General features: G+C 36.6%; 1 protein-coding gene across 2 annotated transcripts in view; it reads left to right on the forward strand.

Moving 5' to 3' along the window:
• The first annotated feature begins 2,804 nt into the window (after positions 1-2,804).
• The window catches only part of LOC149239543 (ubiquitin C-terminal hydrolase 12-like), a 44,204-nt gene continuing 32,527 nt past the window's right edge, over positions 2,805-14,481 (forward strand). For both annotated transcript variants that reach the window (XM_089373459.1, XM_089373460.1), the window contains exons 1-15: positions 2,805-2,983; positions 3,105-3,168; positions 3,312-3,456; positions 3,554-3,711; positions 6,549-6,814; positions 6,969-7,187; positions 7,338-7,446; positions 7,551-7,666; positions 7,857-7,955; positions 8,335-8,444; positions 9,275-9,349; positions 10,609-10,687; positions 10,804-10,968; positions 12,393-12,473; positions 12,665-12,784. In XM_089373459.1, the coding sequence (XP_089229585.1) occupies positions 2,951-2,983; positions 3,105-3,168; positions 3,312-3,456; positions 3,554-3,711; positions 6,549-6,814; positions 6,969-7,187; positions 7,338-7,446; positions 7,551-7,666; positions 7,857-7,955; positions 8,335-8,444; positions 9,275-9,349; positions 10,609-10,687; positions 10,804-10,968; positions 12,393-12,473; positions 12,665-12,784 (1,839 nt within the window). In that variant the 5' untranslated portion in view covers positions 2,805-2,950. The remainder of the gene's footprint in view (positions 2,984-3,104; positions 3,169-3,311; positions 3,457-3,553; positions 3,712-6,548; positions 6,815-6,968; positions 7,188-7,337; positions 7,447-7,550; positions 7,667-7,856; positions 7,956-8,334; positions 8,445-9,274; positions 9,350-10,608; positions 10,688-10,803; positions 10,969-12,392; positions 12,474-12,664; positions 12,785-14,481) is intronic.

A 14,481-nucleotide genomic window follows, 5' to 3' on the forward strand; every position in this document is an offset into this window, starting at 1 on the left:
TTCAAAAATTTCGATATGACAGTGGATGCAATATTCTAATTGCCTTATGTGTAGTCAGAGGTCCATATCACATATCGACAATCAATGAATCAGAGAGGTGACAACTTTCAAATTTTGTGATAGTGCGAAGTTGTGATATAAAAGTATCGAGAATATTATACCACCGGGGAAACGACAAAACAAAATAACGAAGGATTTTCATTGCAAAACCAGACATGGACGTGCCTTTTCTCTCTCTTCCAAATAGGCATGTGGTGCAATATGATTGGTTCCGATAAGGGATGCGTGGTGGACAAAGATTGGTTCTGATAAAGCCACATGGCATATGACGTCAACATGGTGTGGCGGGACAGTGGACACGTGGCAGGCATTTTCAACATTTTTAGGGCCCCAAGGGGGTAAAACAAGGTGACACATGTCACCGTTCCACATGGAAATGAATGACGTAATGGACCGGAGATCGACGTTCGAAGGTTGAGGCATGTTGTTGCATCAAAGTAAAATCTTGGATTGAAATCCTTCGATTAAGGGGCTCTGATATGGGGGTTGGCCCATAGTCACAAAGAAGGAAAGACATAAGGCTGAGAACCAAGGGCGATCACAATCGCTGATCGCATATCGATGTTTTGCAACATGTTCCATTTCAAAAGTTCCGATAGAGGGGCTCCGATATTGGGCTGGCGCGTGGTTATTAAGACTCAAAGAACCTTGGGCTTAAAGCATTTAACAAAGGAAAATAACACCCATTGTGATATTGTCAAAGCATATTTGTGGTTGGAGGTCCATAACATATAACTCCGATATAACTCTAGTGGATTCGCTATTCCATTAAATTATTTTCGATTACTATATCGGGTCTGGAACCAAATCGACAATCGGAGGATTAATCCATATCAACAATTTAACATATGTGGAATTTCAAAATTTTTGATATGATAGTTGATGCGATATTCCAATTGCCCTGCGTGTAGCCGGAGGTCCATATCGCATATCGACAATCTATGAATCAGAGGGGTGACAACTTTCAAATTTTGTGATATTGTGAAGTTGCGATATAAAAGTATTAAGAATGTTAAACCGCCGGGGAAATGACGAAACAAAATAACGAAGGATTTTCATTGGAAAACCAGACATGGACGTGCTTTTTCTCTCTCTTTCAAATGGACGTGTGGCGCAATATGATTGGTTTTGATAAGGGATGCATGGTGGATAGAGATTGGTTCTGATAAAGCCACATGGCATATGACGTCAACATGGCGTGGCAAGACGGTGAACACGTGGAAGGCAATTTCGACATTTTTAGGGCCCCAAGGGGGGCAAAACAAGGTGACACGTGTCACCAATTACAAGGTGCCACGTGGCAGTGAATGATGTAATAGACCGGAGATTGGCGTTCAAAGGTTGAGGCATGTTGTTGCATCAAAGCAAAATCTTGGATTGAAATCCTCCGATTAAGGGGCTCTGATATGGGGGCTGGCCCACGGTCATAAATAAGAAAGACACGAGGCTGAGAACTAAGGGCGATCGCAATCGCCGATTGCATATCGACTTTTTTCAACATGTGCCATTTCAAAAGTTTCGATAGAGGGGCTTCGATATTGGGTTGGCACGCAATTATTAAGACTCAAAGAACCTTGGGCTTAAAGCATTTAACAAAGGAAAATAACGCCCATCACAATATGTGATATTGTCAAAGCTACAAGTGTTAAAGTGGCGGGGAGGGCCGATTACAAGTTAACAAAGAAATTCTCGATAAAACCATAGAAGGACGAGGTCTTTTCTCTCTCCTCAGAGGGACACGTGGCAGATAAAGGTTGGTTCCGATAAATGATAAGTGTTGAAATGCAATAAGATACATGCATAAGGTGAACCTCCTGCAAAACCATTAAAAAAAGGTTTAATTATTATAGCAACGACCCCATATGGAAGTGACAAGTGGCAAGGGCAGTGTGGTATAGAGAGAAAGCAATGAAGGCCAAGCACCAAAGAGCTCATCCTATCAGAGATCGACATCAGAAACCCACAAAAACATCATCACCAAAATGATATTTTCCTCGAAGGCCGACAAATCTGCTACAATGTTGTGAGAAAGAACCTCACCATAAAAAACCTTTGAACTTAACAAAAGCAAATACTTTATAGTCATAAATAAATTTGTTCTAAAATACCCCAAATAAGTATATTTAATTTAATTGTTATTATTATGTTATCGATACACCCATACATCCTTAAAAAGAAAACGTAATCATACCAACCTTAGAATGATTCAATTATTAAATAATGTTTTTTATTAAAAAGTGAGTAACAAGCTAAACTTGAAACATGCATTTAACGCAATGGCCAAGTAACCCAAGAAATAAAAGCGAGGGTCCAAGTTCAATTCTCACTTGAACCATGTGTTTGAGTTTAACACTTGCTATGCAAGTTCTAAAGGCAGTGTATTCCAAAGTGGCTTCGAAAGTGAGACGAGTTCCAAAAAGTAAAAGCATTATCCATAAAGGAGGGTGGTGCAACGATACATTAAAAGAAATGTGACATCTAATATAATACTATACTACATTATTATTATAATAATAATAAAGTAATTTAATTTAATCTTTATAATAATAATAAAGTAATTTAATTTAATTTTTATTTTTGACACGAGGTCCTTGGTAAGAAAGGATCCCTTTCACTTAGGTTTCCTTGGTTGAGTGTAAGGTGAACAAAGGACAAAGAAGGAATTGACACCTGCCCCCTGGGAGACCACTCGAGTCGGTGGACTTTGTGAGAGAATAAACAAAATTTATATGACTCTGTAACCTTTGAATTTGAAGACTCTATACTTTATTTCATTATGATCATTCTTGTTCTTTACCTTAAGAATTTGGGATTTGGAGTTTGAAACCTGCGAGGTCGAATCCCAAGCGAGGAACATAGTGACATCGAAAGAGTGAGATACCAGTCCGGAATGACTATGATGACACCCCCTCCTCCTCTGGATGTAAAGCTTTGAAAAATTCATTTACCCACCCATTAATTGAAATTCTACATGCATATCTATGCTGTTGATTCGGGATTCAATGGCTGTAGCGTGGATGCTGATACCCCATTTTTCTGTGCAGGAGGACGAAGAAATGTTGGTGCCCAACTCCGATTACACAGACGGTATTGATACAATGGAACCAGGTAGCTCTTGCACTTGGTTACTTTCATACGGAATACCCTATTCTTCTTTCTTCTTCGTTTGCTTTAATTGTGTAATTTCTACTCTTAAATTTTGCGCGTTTGCTATGGCGGTTTTATTATCCCCGCTTTGGGATTTTTTGTAGCACAAGGCGAGTCAGTGAGTACAGTAGAGAATCAGCCCACGGAGGAGCCCCCACTATTCAAATTCACTTGGCCGATTGAGCATGTCTCCAGATTGAATGTAAAGAAGTGTTACTCGGATGTTTTCATAGTAGGGGGTTATAAATGGTAAGAGGGTTTGCGATATTGAATTGCCGTCAGTTGAATTGGATAGATGTTTGATAGTCGTGAAGGATGATTTTTTCATGGATTTGTGATGGTCCAGGCGTGTCTTGATATTCCCCAAAGGGAACAACGTGGACCACTTATCCATTTACTTAGATGTGGCAGATTCCGCTACATTACCTTATGGTTGGAGCAGATATGCCTTTTTCAGTCTGGCTATTGTTAATCAGATTCATCACAAGTTCACCGTCAAGAAAGGTATGTCTGTAATTCCTTCGAGTTGGAAGAAATTGTTGCTTGTTTTCTTATTGTTAGCTTTACAGTTTCAATTGACGGGATTGCGCTGATTAAGCTGCCAAAAGATCTTTGCCAAATGAAGCGACATATATCATTTGACAGAAACTGTTTCTGTCCGTATTTCTCCACGTCTGTTGGTTGGGACGAGTTTATCAAAGTTACCAAGGTTTTGGCGTGCTGGAAGGGTTTGGCATTTAAAAAAATATGTGGTGATGTTTACTGTATTCAGGAAGGAAAGTTGTCAGAGCTGTCAGAGTTAAATGCAGTTGCCTTCAATTGCTTAAATTTTATCCCGAGAAACATCTGCTTCATTTTTGGTCCAAATTTCAAAATCCTCCCTTCCCAGTAAAAGGGTTTGAACTTTGAAGTTACCAACATGGATTTTACAGTATACAAAATTCTTCTGAGACATTGGTTTTAGGCTTTGTCAGTTTCTCGATTATTATTTTGTGAGGGTTTTCTGCAGTGGCTCTTAATGCAAGCTGAAGCCCAAGAGCCCAAACACAATTTTGATAAATCACTAGGTCGAGATTTAGAACCCGGATAGTCTATTTTGAAGATGTTTGGTTGACAAGGAGATACAAAGGTATGGATGCTGTAGTGACGATTTCCAATAGGTTTGTGCTAATGTCAAAGGAAATTCTACAATCAGAGAAACAGAGTCGGTAAGGACTCTGATCAGTTATTGGAATGCTATGATATGCATTTTAGCACATCACAATTTTTTTTTTGAAAATTATTTCGAAGGATTGGTTTGTTGTCACACAGTTCTGAAATCTATGCGTCAAGAATGAAGCAGTATTGTTTAGATCTTATTCAGCAGTTTTACTTGTGAACCAACGGAGGGTTGTGCCGTGTTTTAATAAGGTGCAGTAGTTATTATTACAACAATGACAATAACTCTTAATATTTCTGAGCCCATGGGTAGCGGGGTTCTTCTATTATTAATAATTTTTCCTTCGTAGTGGAGTGTTATCATTTCTCACTATATTTGGGTAAATTTTCAACTAACAGTGTTCTAGTTGGCTTATCCATTGAACTCAAATTTGATACAACTTTAGAAGTGAATGGGGACAGTAATGAAAATTCTCTTATATATTAAACATATCCAATAACATCATAGTGTAAAAATGACTAGTGAAGGTCTAGCTCTTGTATCTTACCATATCATACATCCTTGCCTATTAACTATGTAACAGGGTTCGGTGATCCTTTTCATTGAAACTCCAAATTCACCAAATTTTAAGATGGATAAAAGAATTTGAACTGATTCAGTGGATTGTTTCTCAAAATACATAAAATAATTAAACTTCATAGAAAAGTTGTCAGATAGTCTGTTCATTCTTAAAAAATCAGTAGCTGCATTCTTCAAGCTAAAAGACACATCGTACCCATAAACACATGATAACCACCAAACCATGTTTTGGCACAACTTAAAATTTTAAAACTCATGAAAAACATAGCATACACATGCATTTTTTCTTGTCTTAAATTTTAGAACTAAGGATCAAAGCAATATTCCATTTAAATACAAAAACAGATCAGGCAATCTTCTTGGCATGCACAATGCATATATGCAATAATTCATAGTAATATACAGAGCATTAGTATGATTCTATGAGCCTCAGGAGTCAGAACCCTCTCATTATAGACTCTTAGCATCACCCTATGAAGGAACAGTCAAATCACACTTTGTTCCTCATTAAATAGAATATAAATGGTATTTGTGTAAGCCTTTATCAACAAGAATCCTAGACATAGCTGCACTCTTCAAGCTGAAAATTGCTAATTCTACCTAAGAACAGATGATAACAACCCACCCAACCCATGCTTTGGCATCACATTACTTACAGAAATTGTGACTACATATAGTCTAAATACAAATTCAGATGATCAAGAAATCCAGAGTTAGAGCAACATTGATGTCCATGGCATGCAGAAGTTAATTTATAGTATTGCACATGACATTAGGCCTCGACAGCTAAGATGACTTGGTGTTCCAGACAGACTCGGCAGGTTCAGGTCAGTTTGGTGGGGGGCTTGGGGGTGGGGGAATTGAACCTTGGTGGTTGGTTTTTCATGCTGCCATCTTAACTGCTGAACCATTACCCCATTGACAGATTTCAGTTAACTTGAATTGTGGTCACAGTAGTATATTGATCTAAAGACAGTAAACTGTTATGCTATTGTAAATGGCTTGGTGTTTTGAGACATTACGTGCTGCTGTTGAATTTTTTAATAAAATAAACTTCAAACATAGCTAAATGATCCATTGTTTGGTGGTTGCACTAGTTTTGTAAAGTTCGAAAGCACATTCACCCTCTCTCCACTCTCTTGCCAAATATTTCTCTGTTGAAGCTTTTTGAATATTTCAGGAAATTGACTGATAACATTTGAATATTGGATTCATGACCTCTAGTAAGTGTTGCAAACATAGCAATAAAATGGGAAATTTCCGATTTTTTCATTTTTTTTTTCTGTCCGGAAAATTGCCAATTTTTATTTGGATACATTTGTAAAAATCAGGATAAAATCATAAAAATCGCAAGGCAATCCAAAAAATAGCCTTAAGTCACTTTTTTGATTTGTTTTTTTTTTTTTTTTCGTATTTCTTTTAAACTTTTTAGATGTTTTCCAGTTTTTACTGATTTTCATTTTCCAGACCCTTGCTGATTTTATCTTGATGCAATTTCAGCAACTTTGACCTCCACCATTTTTTTTGGTTATACTATTTCAGATTTTCCTCTTTGTTTACTTTGATTAAGAACAATAAAAAATGATTTATTTTACTCGTGCAGAAACACAACACCAGTTCAATGCCCGGGAGAGCGATTGGGGATTCACATCCTTCATGCCTCTACTTGATGTGTACGACCCCACAAAAGGATATTTGATAGACGATACTTTGATTGTGGAAGCAGAAGTCAGTGCACGAAGGGTACCTGATTATTGGGCATATGATTCTAAAAAGCAGACGGGTTTTGTTGGGCTGAAGAATCAAGGGGCAACATGCTACATGAATTCTTTGCTTCAGACATTGTATCATATTCCTTACTTCAGAAAGGTTAGCTGTGAAATAAATATTTTATGTTTCACTGTGAAAGCTATCCAGTTTCTAGTTGTATTTTACTATTTTTGATGTATTTTCACTTTTATGGATGACTGCATCATTTAGTCCTTTTGTCCATGCAATGGTGACAAACATTGTTGTTTACCAGGCTGTCTATCATATGCCCACAACTGAAAATGATATACCCTCAAAAAGTATTCCATTGGCTCTACAGAGCTTGTTTTATAAAGTCCAGTACAGTGACACCAGCGTTTCAACAAAAGACTTGACCAAATCATTCGGATGGGACACATATGATTCTTTCATGCAGCATGATGTGCAGGAGCTAAACCGAGTACTTTGCGAGAAGTTAGAAGATAAAATGAAGGTATTTTCCTTAGTCCTCTAGGTTTGAACTGAAATACACTTGTTAGTGAGGCATCTACTTGGATTGATGAGATAATTTTTTATCTTTTCTTACCAAGTGAAATATTTCTTGAAATAGAAAAAGCAAATGAGGTTGATTGTAATATTTCAGGGTACAGCTGTTGAGGATACAATAAAGCATCTATTTGAAGGACATCATATGAACTACATTGAGTGCATAAATGTGGATTATAAATCTACAAGGAAGGAATCATTCTATGGTGAGATTCTTGCTTTATTTATGCTGGATTCATTCTATAGGTTTATTTTGGATCATCCTAAGGTCTTCAATTAATATATTGACATGGTAATCTTTTTTCTTTAGATCTACAGCTTGATGTTAAAGGCTGCCGAGATGTCTATGCTTCATTTGATAAGTATGTTGAAGTTGAACAACTTGATGGTGATAATAAATATCATGCAGAGCAGTATGGACTACAGGTGAAATACCATAGCTCAAGATGTCCACTGGTGGTCTATGGAACTAAATATTTTTCTGTTGTCATTTGTGATTCCTATCTTTTAGTTCCTTTATCGTGAAGTGGATTGTTCCCTTTTATTGAAGAAATTTAGTTTGAAATGTGTAAATTTTCTGGCACGTTCTGAGCAATGTATTTTACTTTTTTTGTAGGATGCAAGAAAAGGTGTTCTTTTCCTTGATTTTCCTCCTGTACTACAACTTCAGTTGAAGCGATTTGAATACGATTTCATGCGAGACACAATGGTCAAGGTGATTGCTCATTATATTTTTATTTATTTATTTTTTGTTAAGTCAGTGTGAAAGAATTTTCTGTTTACATTTGGTGTACTCTGAAGAAGCCTTTCTTCAGGTTGCTTATGCGAATTTCAGGATCAATTTTGTATTTCCTTATTTTTCTGTTGATTTTGTTATGGAAGTCATGATTTAATTTATGGTCTGAATTTTGAAATGTGTATGAGAATTGAATAGGCAGAATGCTCATTCTGAGTACTGATTTCAATAATTGTGACCTTAGTTATGTGGCTAGTTCGGGGAATTTAGAATTCATGTGTGGTAATGAATGCTTGTAATGATATTCAAAGCTTGTTTCCACCAGTTTGGTTCCTGATTTTATGCTTTCATTTTGCAGATAAATGATCGATATGAATTTCCACTTCAACTAGACTTGGATAGAGACAATGGCAAATATCTCTCTCCAGATGCAGATAGAAGTGTGCGCAATTTATATACTCTTCATAGGCAAGTAATAGAATCTGTCATTAAAATTTTGCATGGTGATACACTTTGATTTGAAGGGTGGTTTGCATATGTGGGTTCTCATTGACTTAAATGTGGGAAGTCAACCACATAGGATGACCTTTCCAAGATGATAGAGACCAAGGTTGTTTGACCAATGTATTGAAGTTGCTATAGTTTTCACCAAGGGCTAGGATCCTCTAGAAGTTGGACTGTGCGATATCCAAAGATACCAAGCAACGCTTTTTATGTCAACATTCATTCCTAGACTAGTTGGCCAGTGGACATGTAGGGGTGTCATATACAATATTTCTAACTCCGGACATGTGGAATGATTTTGCATCTAGGGCTGTTTTGTGATAGACGTGTTATTGCAGCAATTTTTATATTGCACCTTAAGAACTACATCATGGAATTTCATTTTTTTCCAGAATTTATGTGACTGCATATGATCTTTCTCATGTGTGTTGTTGTTGCTTTTGATAGCCATGGGACATCATCTTGAATAGGAATGTTTTAAGGAATGCTTCCTTGAACTGTTTATCTAAAGATCTATGTTTTCTGAGATTGTTTTGACTTGGTCATTGTTTTATTATAGGATTTTGTGGAAACATAATTCACTCTTTGGTTGAAAAGCTGCTATTATTTCCTCTGACATTATGCTCCTCTTTTCATCTGTCATCTTGCTTCTCTTTTTGTTGGAGTATACATTTGAAGGTTTTCACTTGTTATCTATTTATACTGTTGAGAGTACCTTTTGGCTGGCAACTAAATGCTACAAGATGCAAATTATTACTCTGATTAATTTATTGCTGTACTGTTTTATGTTGCAGTGTTTTGGTTCACAGTGGAGGTGTGCATGGTGGTCATTATTACGCTTTCATTAGACCAACTCTCTCAGACCAGTGGTATGTAACCTTCGGTACATTGTTTATTGTAAGAGTTTTTCCACTATATTTGTCCACCCAATAATGCAATATAAATATATTGGCATATAGAGTCTTGGGAGTCAATATCATATCGTAGTTGTGGGTATTCTATCACTAGGTATAATATTATCTTTATTGTTTGCTGTTGATTCTTGTTTTAACTTGATAGTTCTGTATAAAATTAAAGCATATTCATTGGGTCACTAGTGTCACTTGTATCGAATCCCAACACTTACTACAAACTTCAAAGGTATAAATGTTGTACCAAATCACATTTAAAAAGTTAAATCATTGTGCTGTTATTCTTAACTTGCCTTATCAATCCTCCCATTCCTATTCAATAAAAAGGTTCCCATGGCATGGCTTGTTCGTTGTAAATCTAAGAACTCTATTATGTGCAGGTTTTAGCAAATTGATATGCATTTGGTATGGTGTATGTACATTGTATACAACAATATTAATGGGTTCCATTCCTTCTTGCACTGCCTTTTTTGCTAGTTATTTTTTGGTATAAGAACATCAAGAATGGGTTGTATTGCTATTGAGTTTGTAACTTCAAGATGGAGGAATAACTTATGGCACGAGAATGTTCTTGCCTATGGAGGATCCAGGATCTGCACTGCATGGATACAGATCCAGATCTGGTATGATCTGTCCTGGATACACTTGGGGCCTGAAAACCCTATCTTTTGCCTATAAAATAGCTGCAGCCCCCATTCTAAATACAAAATCTTTGTTTAGCATAGCAATCTGCATTTCTCAAGTTGTGAGTGGTTTGGAGAGGATCAGAGCTGCCTCATCTTCTAGCACTTTTTATTAGTGAAAATGAAGCTGCTGGTATGAAGCCAGTTCAGATTATAAATTACTGCCTGCAGGCTACATCAATCATTAGAACAAAGCTGAAGGCACTAGTCAGGCAACATCTAAGAGCATGTGCCTCATAACTGCAAGCCACAACTGGCTGAATGCATGCAGGATATGAGCAAGCTTGCCAGCAGACTTGCTACAAGTTGCCATTGGACCATGGAACAATGAACTCATGGATATATATGTGTCTGTGTTTGCATGCATGCGTGTGCGTGTGTGTCAGTTACCCATATGCACATCTTAATGTTTCAAAAAATACAATGGATCTTTATCACGGTCCTTATCCATTTCCATGCAACTTGGGCATTATCAAGGGATTAATAGTTTATCTTCAGTTCAAGTTGTAATTGTTTAAAATGGGTTTTCATCAGGTACAAGTTTGATGATGAACGTGTCACAAAGGAAGAAGTAAAGAGAGCACTTGAGGAGCAATATGGTGGTGAAGAGGAGGTAAATCTCCTTTTCCAAATTCCATCTTCAAGTTTTAGTGTAGCTTCTCTATGTTGAGATTACTGTTGTAAATTTTTTCATCATTGTAATATTTTATAATTTTTAAATTTGGGCAGCTGCCTCAGCCAAATCCAGGCCTCATCAACAGTCCAGGATTCATCAACACACCATTTAAATTTACAAAATACTCTAATGCTTATATGCTTGTGTATATAAGAGAAAGTGACAAGGATAAGATTATTTGCAATGTTGATGAGAAAGATATAGCGGAGCACCTGCGGGTAAGCACTTCACCTGGGAATACCTTTTTCTTTTCTCAATTGTAGAGATGAATAGAGAGTGTAACTCAGATGTTATGATCCTTTTACAATTTTAGTAAAATATGAAAATGTGGATCATCTATTGTCAGTGACGTTTAGGCATATTATATGCATCTAAAATATGATATCTAAGGAGAAACTGTGGGTTGGCATAAATAAAATTTGCTGGAAGGATGTTCTGATGTTTCTAGGAGACTCTAGGTCAGGGTGGGTCCAAACTCCAAAGTTTCTATAAGATACATATCCTTTAAGGGGACGATACCTTCATGCAATGTTATTTAGAATCATGATGCGCTCTTTTAAGGGGACGATACCTTCATGCCATGTTATTTAGAATCATGATGCGCTCTTTTAAGGGGACGATACCTTCATGCAATGTTATTTTTACTTTTATAATGTTTTGTGTTGTATGTGTGCAACTTAGAAGAACTGCATTCCAAGAAAGAAAAAACAACAAAAAAATTACGAGGGTTCATAAATAGAAAAAATGTACAATAAGAAGATGTGTGAAACCTAGAAACAACCTACATTTGGCTTTGTAGAGTTTGCATAATCTACAATCTGCCTAACCTCTTTTTACCTGTCTTTACCTTGGCCCTTCCCTGAAGTTGTTAATGCATGTTCCCATTGCCATTGGTTTTTTTGCAGTTGGCCTTTGATGTTTACCATCTCATCTTTTTTTATTGAACTGTCAGGCTAGTCTCTTGGCAATCTTTCCATGCTAAACTGGCCAGCAAGCAGCTAAAAAAAAAGGAACACACCCCACTGGTGAAGTGTGAATATGGGAAAGATGGTATTGATGGCACTGAGCATTCAATTCTTATTTTGTTCGTCAAATATTGGAAAAGCAGTTTATTGCTCTTTTCTGATATCCTCCCTATTCTGTAATGGCTTTTAACTTCCTTGCATGCTGACTATGGTACTTCTTTGATTCAATGTGCTTTTGATTGTTCATAAGCCCTGGACTTTCGGTTGCTCGTTCCATCCATTACATTTTTTATAAGACCATTGACTTCAAGAAGATATGCTAAAATTACATTCAGGATAAGTTATGATTTTCTTGGTTTTGGCTTTGGCTTACATTTTTTAGAAGTCCATTGACTTCAAGAAGATGCGCTAGAATTACATTCAGGATAATTATGATTTTCTTGGTTTTGGCGTTGGCGTATGTTCTCTTCTTTGTATGTGTTGATGCTCTTTATCACAGAGTTGAATAATAGTACATGTTTAGCACTTTCCTGCTGCTTGTCATAAAAGAACAAAAGGGATCTTCCTAAGATGAATTTGGATTCTATGATGGGTTGACTACTTTTATAGATTCTAAGATTTGAGATATTGTATAACTTTATGTCAGGAGCATCTTCATGTTTGTTTATGCTTTGCAGGTAAGATTGAAGAAAGAACAAGAAGAAAAGGAGAAGAAACGGAAAGAGAAGACAGAAGCACATCTTTATACTATTATTAAAGTAGGTGCACACTGAATTTTTATGAGTTATTATGACCATGCATTACTGACCTTTTTTGAATTCTCTTATACTTTTCATGATTCCAGAAATTATGGCTAAAACACAAATGAGTTAGAAGTCCAGGACATATTTCTTTGGGTTAAAACTTAATTTTGCATTCCAACTTGATTTGTGTATCATTGTTTTTCCAGGTGGCACGGGATGAAGATCTTGCAGATCAAATTGGGAAGGACATATATTTTGATCTTGTAGATCATGACAAGGTCCGAAGTTTTCGTGTGCAGAAGCAACAACCTTTTACCTCTTTCAAGGTATTTTTATCTTAACAAACTAAGATTGAATCTCACCCATTAAGATTTATGGAATCTACCACTGTTGTTGATATGTGTAGTACTGCCTAAGGTATTTTCTTCAAATTCCACAGTTAGTAATAATGCTTTTATCTTTCTTTATTTAGTAAGTCATGGCATAATTATTGTATCTATGCATGTGAGCAGTAATACTAACTTCGAGTATGTATCTTAGTTTTGATTCCTGCAGCAACATATGCTGTAGTCTTATTTCTATTACATCTCGAGTTTGGGTGTGTTAGATGTTGTAATAATATTTCAATTTGAAGTATTCCTTTGTTGAGCATCATTCTTGTCCTGCTAGGTCTTGAAAATAACCTATTTGATACTGCCAATTGGTAAAATGTTGCCAGGAAAATTGTTTAGCCGGGAAATCGTGTTTTGACCAAAAAGCCTGCACGTTATCCCTTGTTATTGAAGAGATTTTGCCTTCATTGAAGCTTTTTAGACTTTACAAATCCTTTTCCATAAGTGGTAAAGATAATAATCAGTATTTGCAAACCTCGATGACAAGATTTCTTTATGCTACTGCTCTGTTTTTACGTGGTATTGATGGGATTTTCTAACAGGCTGTTCTTCTTTTATACTTGTTATGACTAATTGTTTTAATTTTTATTGTGTTTGTTGCCTTTTAATTTGTAATTCCTGGCCTAAGGCCAACAAATCCACAATGTATACTGTTAATTTTATTAGGTTGCTCTGAGTTGTTCTTCTTGAGGTTGTTGTGTTCAATAGATCCAGTTCAATGTTAGAGAGATTCTAATGGGGTGCATTAGTTTTGTAGGCATCTGGTGGTTTGAGGGGTATTTGTTTTCTACTATTGGAGGGTGTGGATCCCAATGCAAGGGAGGTGCATGCATCTTCTAATGCTGGAGGGTGCAAAACCCACTGCAGGACCGTGCATTGCATGTGTTTTTTTTTCTTTTCTATTCTGGGGTGCAGTGCATGAGAGACTCTCATTCTTGCATATGTATGCATTCACTCTCCTCAAGTGTTTGCACTGTTCTATGCAGGTGAACTCATGCATGAGGGCACTTTTTTGCATGGTGCATCAGGGTTAGGGTTTGACCTCTTCAAAAGTGGTCTTTTACTGGATAAGTCCAGGATTTATTGTTATTATCTCATCTCTTGTTCTATAAAAGAGAGGGCGCTTCACTGTGTTGGTTAGACAGTTGAGTTTTGACGTAGCATGTTTGATTTTGATATGGTTGTAGTATATGTAATCTTTTCTTTATCTAATAGAGGGAGGCATGTGATTGTTGCTGTGATATTCCACTTGCTGTTCTGATCTTCAGAACTCTGTTTTATGTGGATCTCCATGCCTTTGATTGCTGTTTTAAATCTTTGATTAACCTTGTGAGATGCTGTGTCTGTGCTTTTGAAGAATCTGGACAGAAGTTTTAGTGTATTCAAACCTGAAGGTTTAATAGGCGCTGAGTGATTTTTCAGATTTTGCTGTAGGTTCTAAATTGTATGATTGCATATCCTGCTTATCATTTGCTGATAATTTAACATAGTATTAGAGCTATATCAGTGTTGCAGGAACTGCCCCCTGGGCCAGAGTTTGGAACTGCGTTCTGTATGGAACTGCTGCATAACTGCCTCACAATCCACATTCCTAATATCCGGAACTGTGCTTCCTCTGTGCTCCTGTGCTC

The sequence above is a fragment of the Pinus tabuliformis genome, chromosome 8 (assembly GCF_031772625.1).
Source record: "Pinus tabuliformis cultivar Carrire ecotype Pingquan chromosome 8, CPIR1, whole genome shotgun sequence".
Lineage (NCBI taxonomy): Eukaryota > Viridiplantae > Streptophyta > Pinopsida > Pinales > Pinaceae > Pinus > Pinus tabuliformis.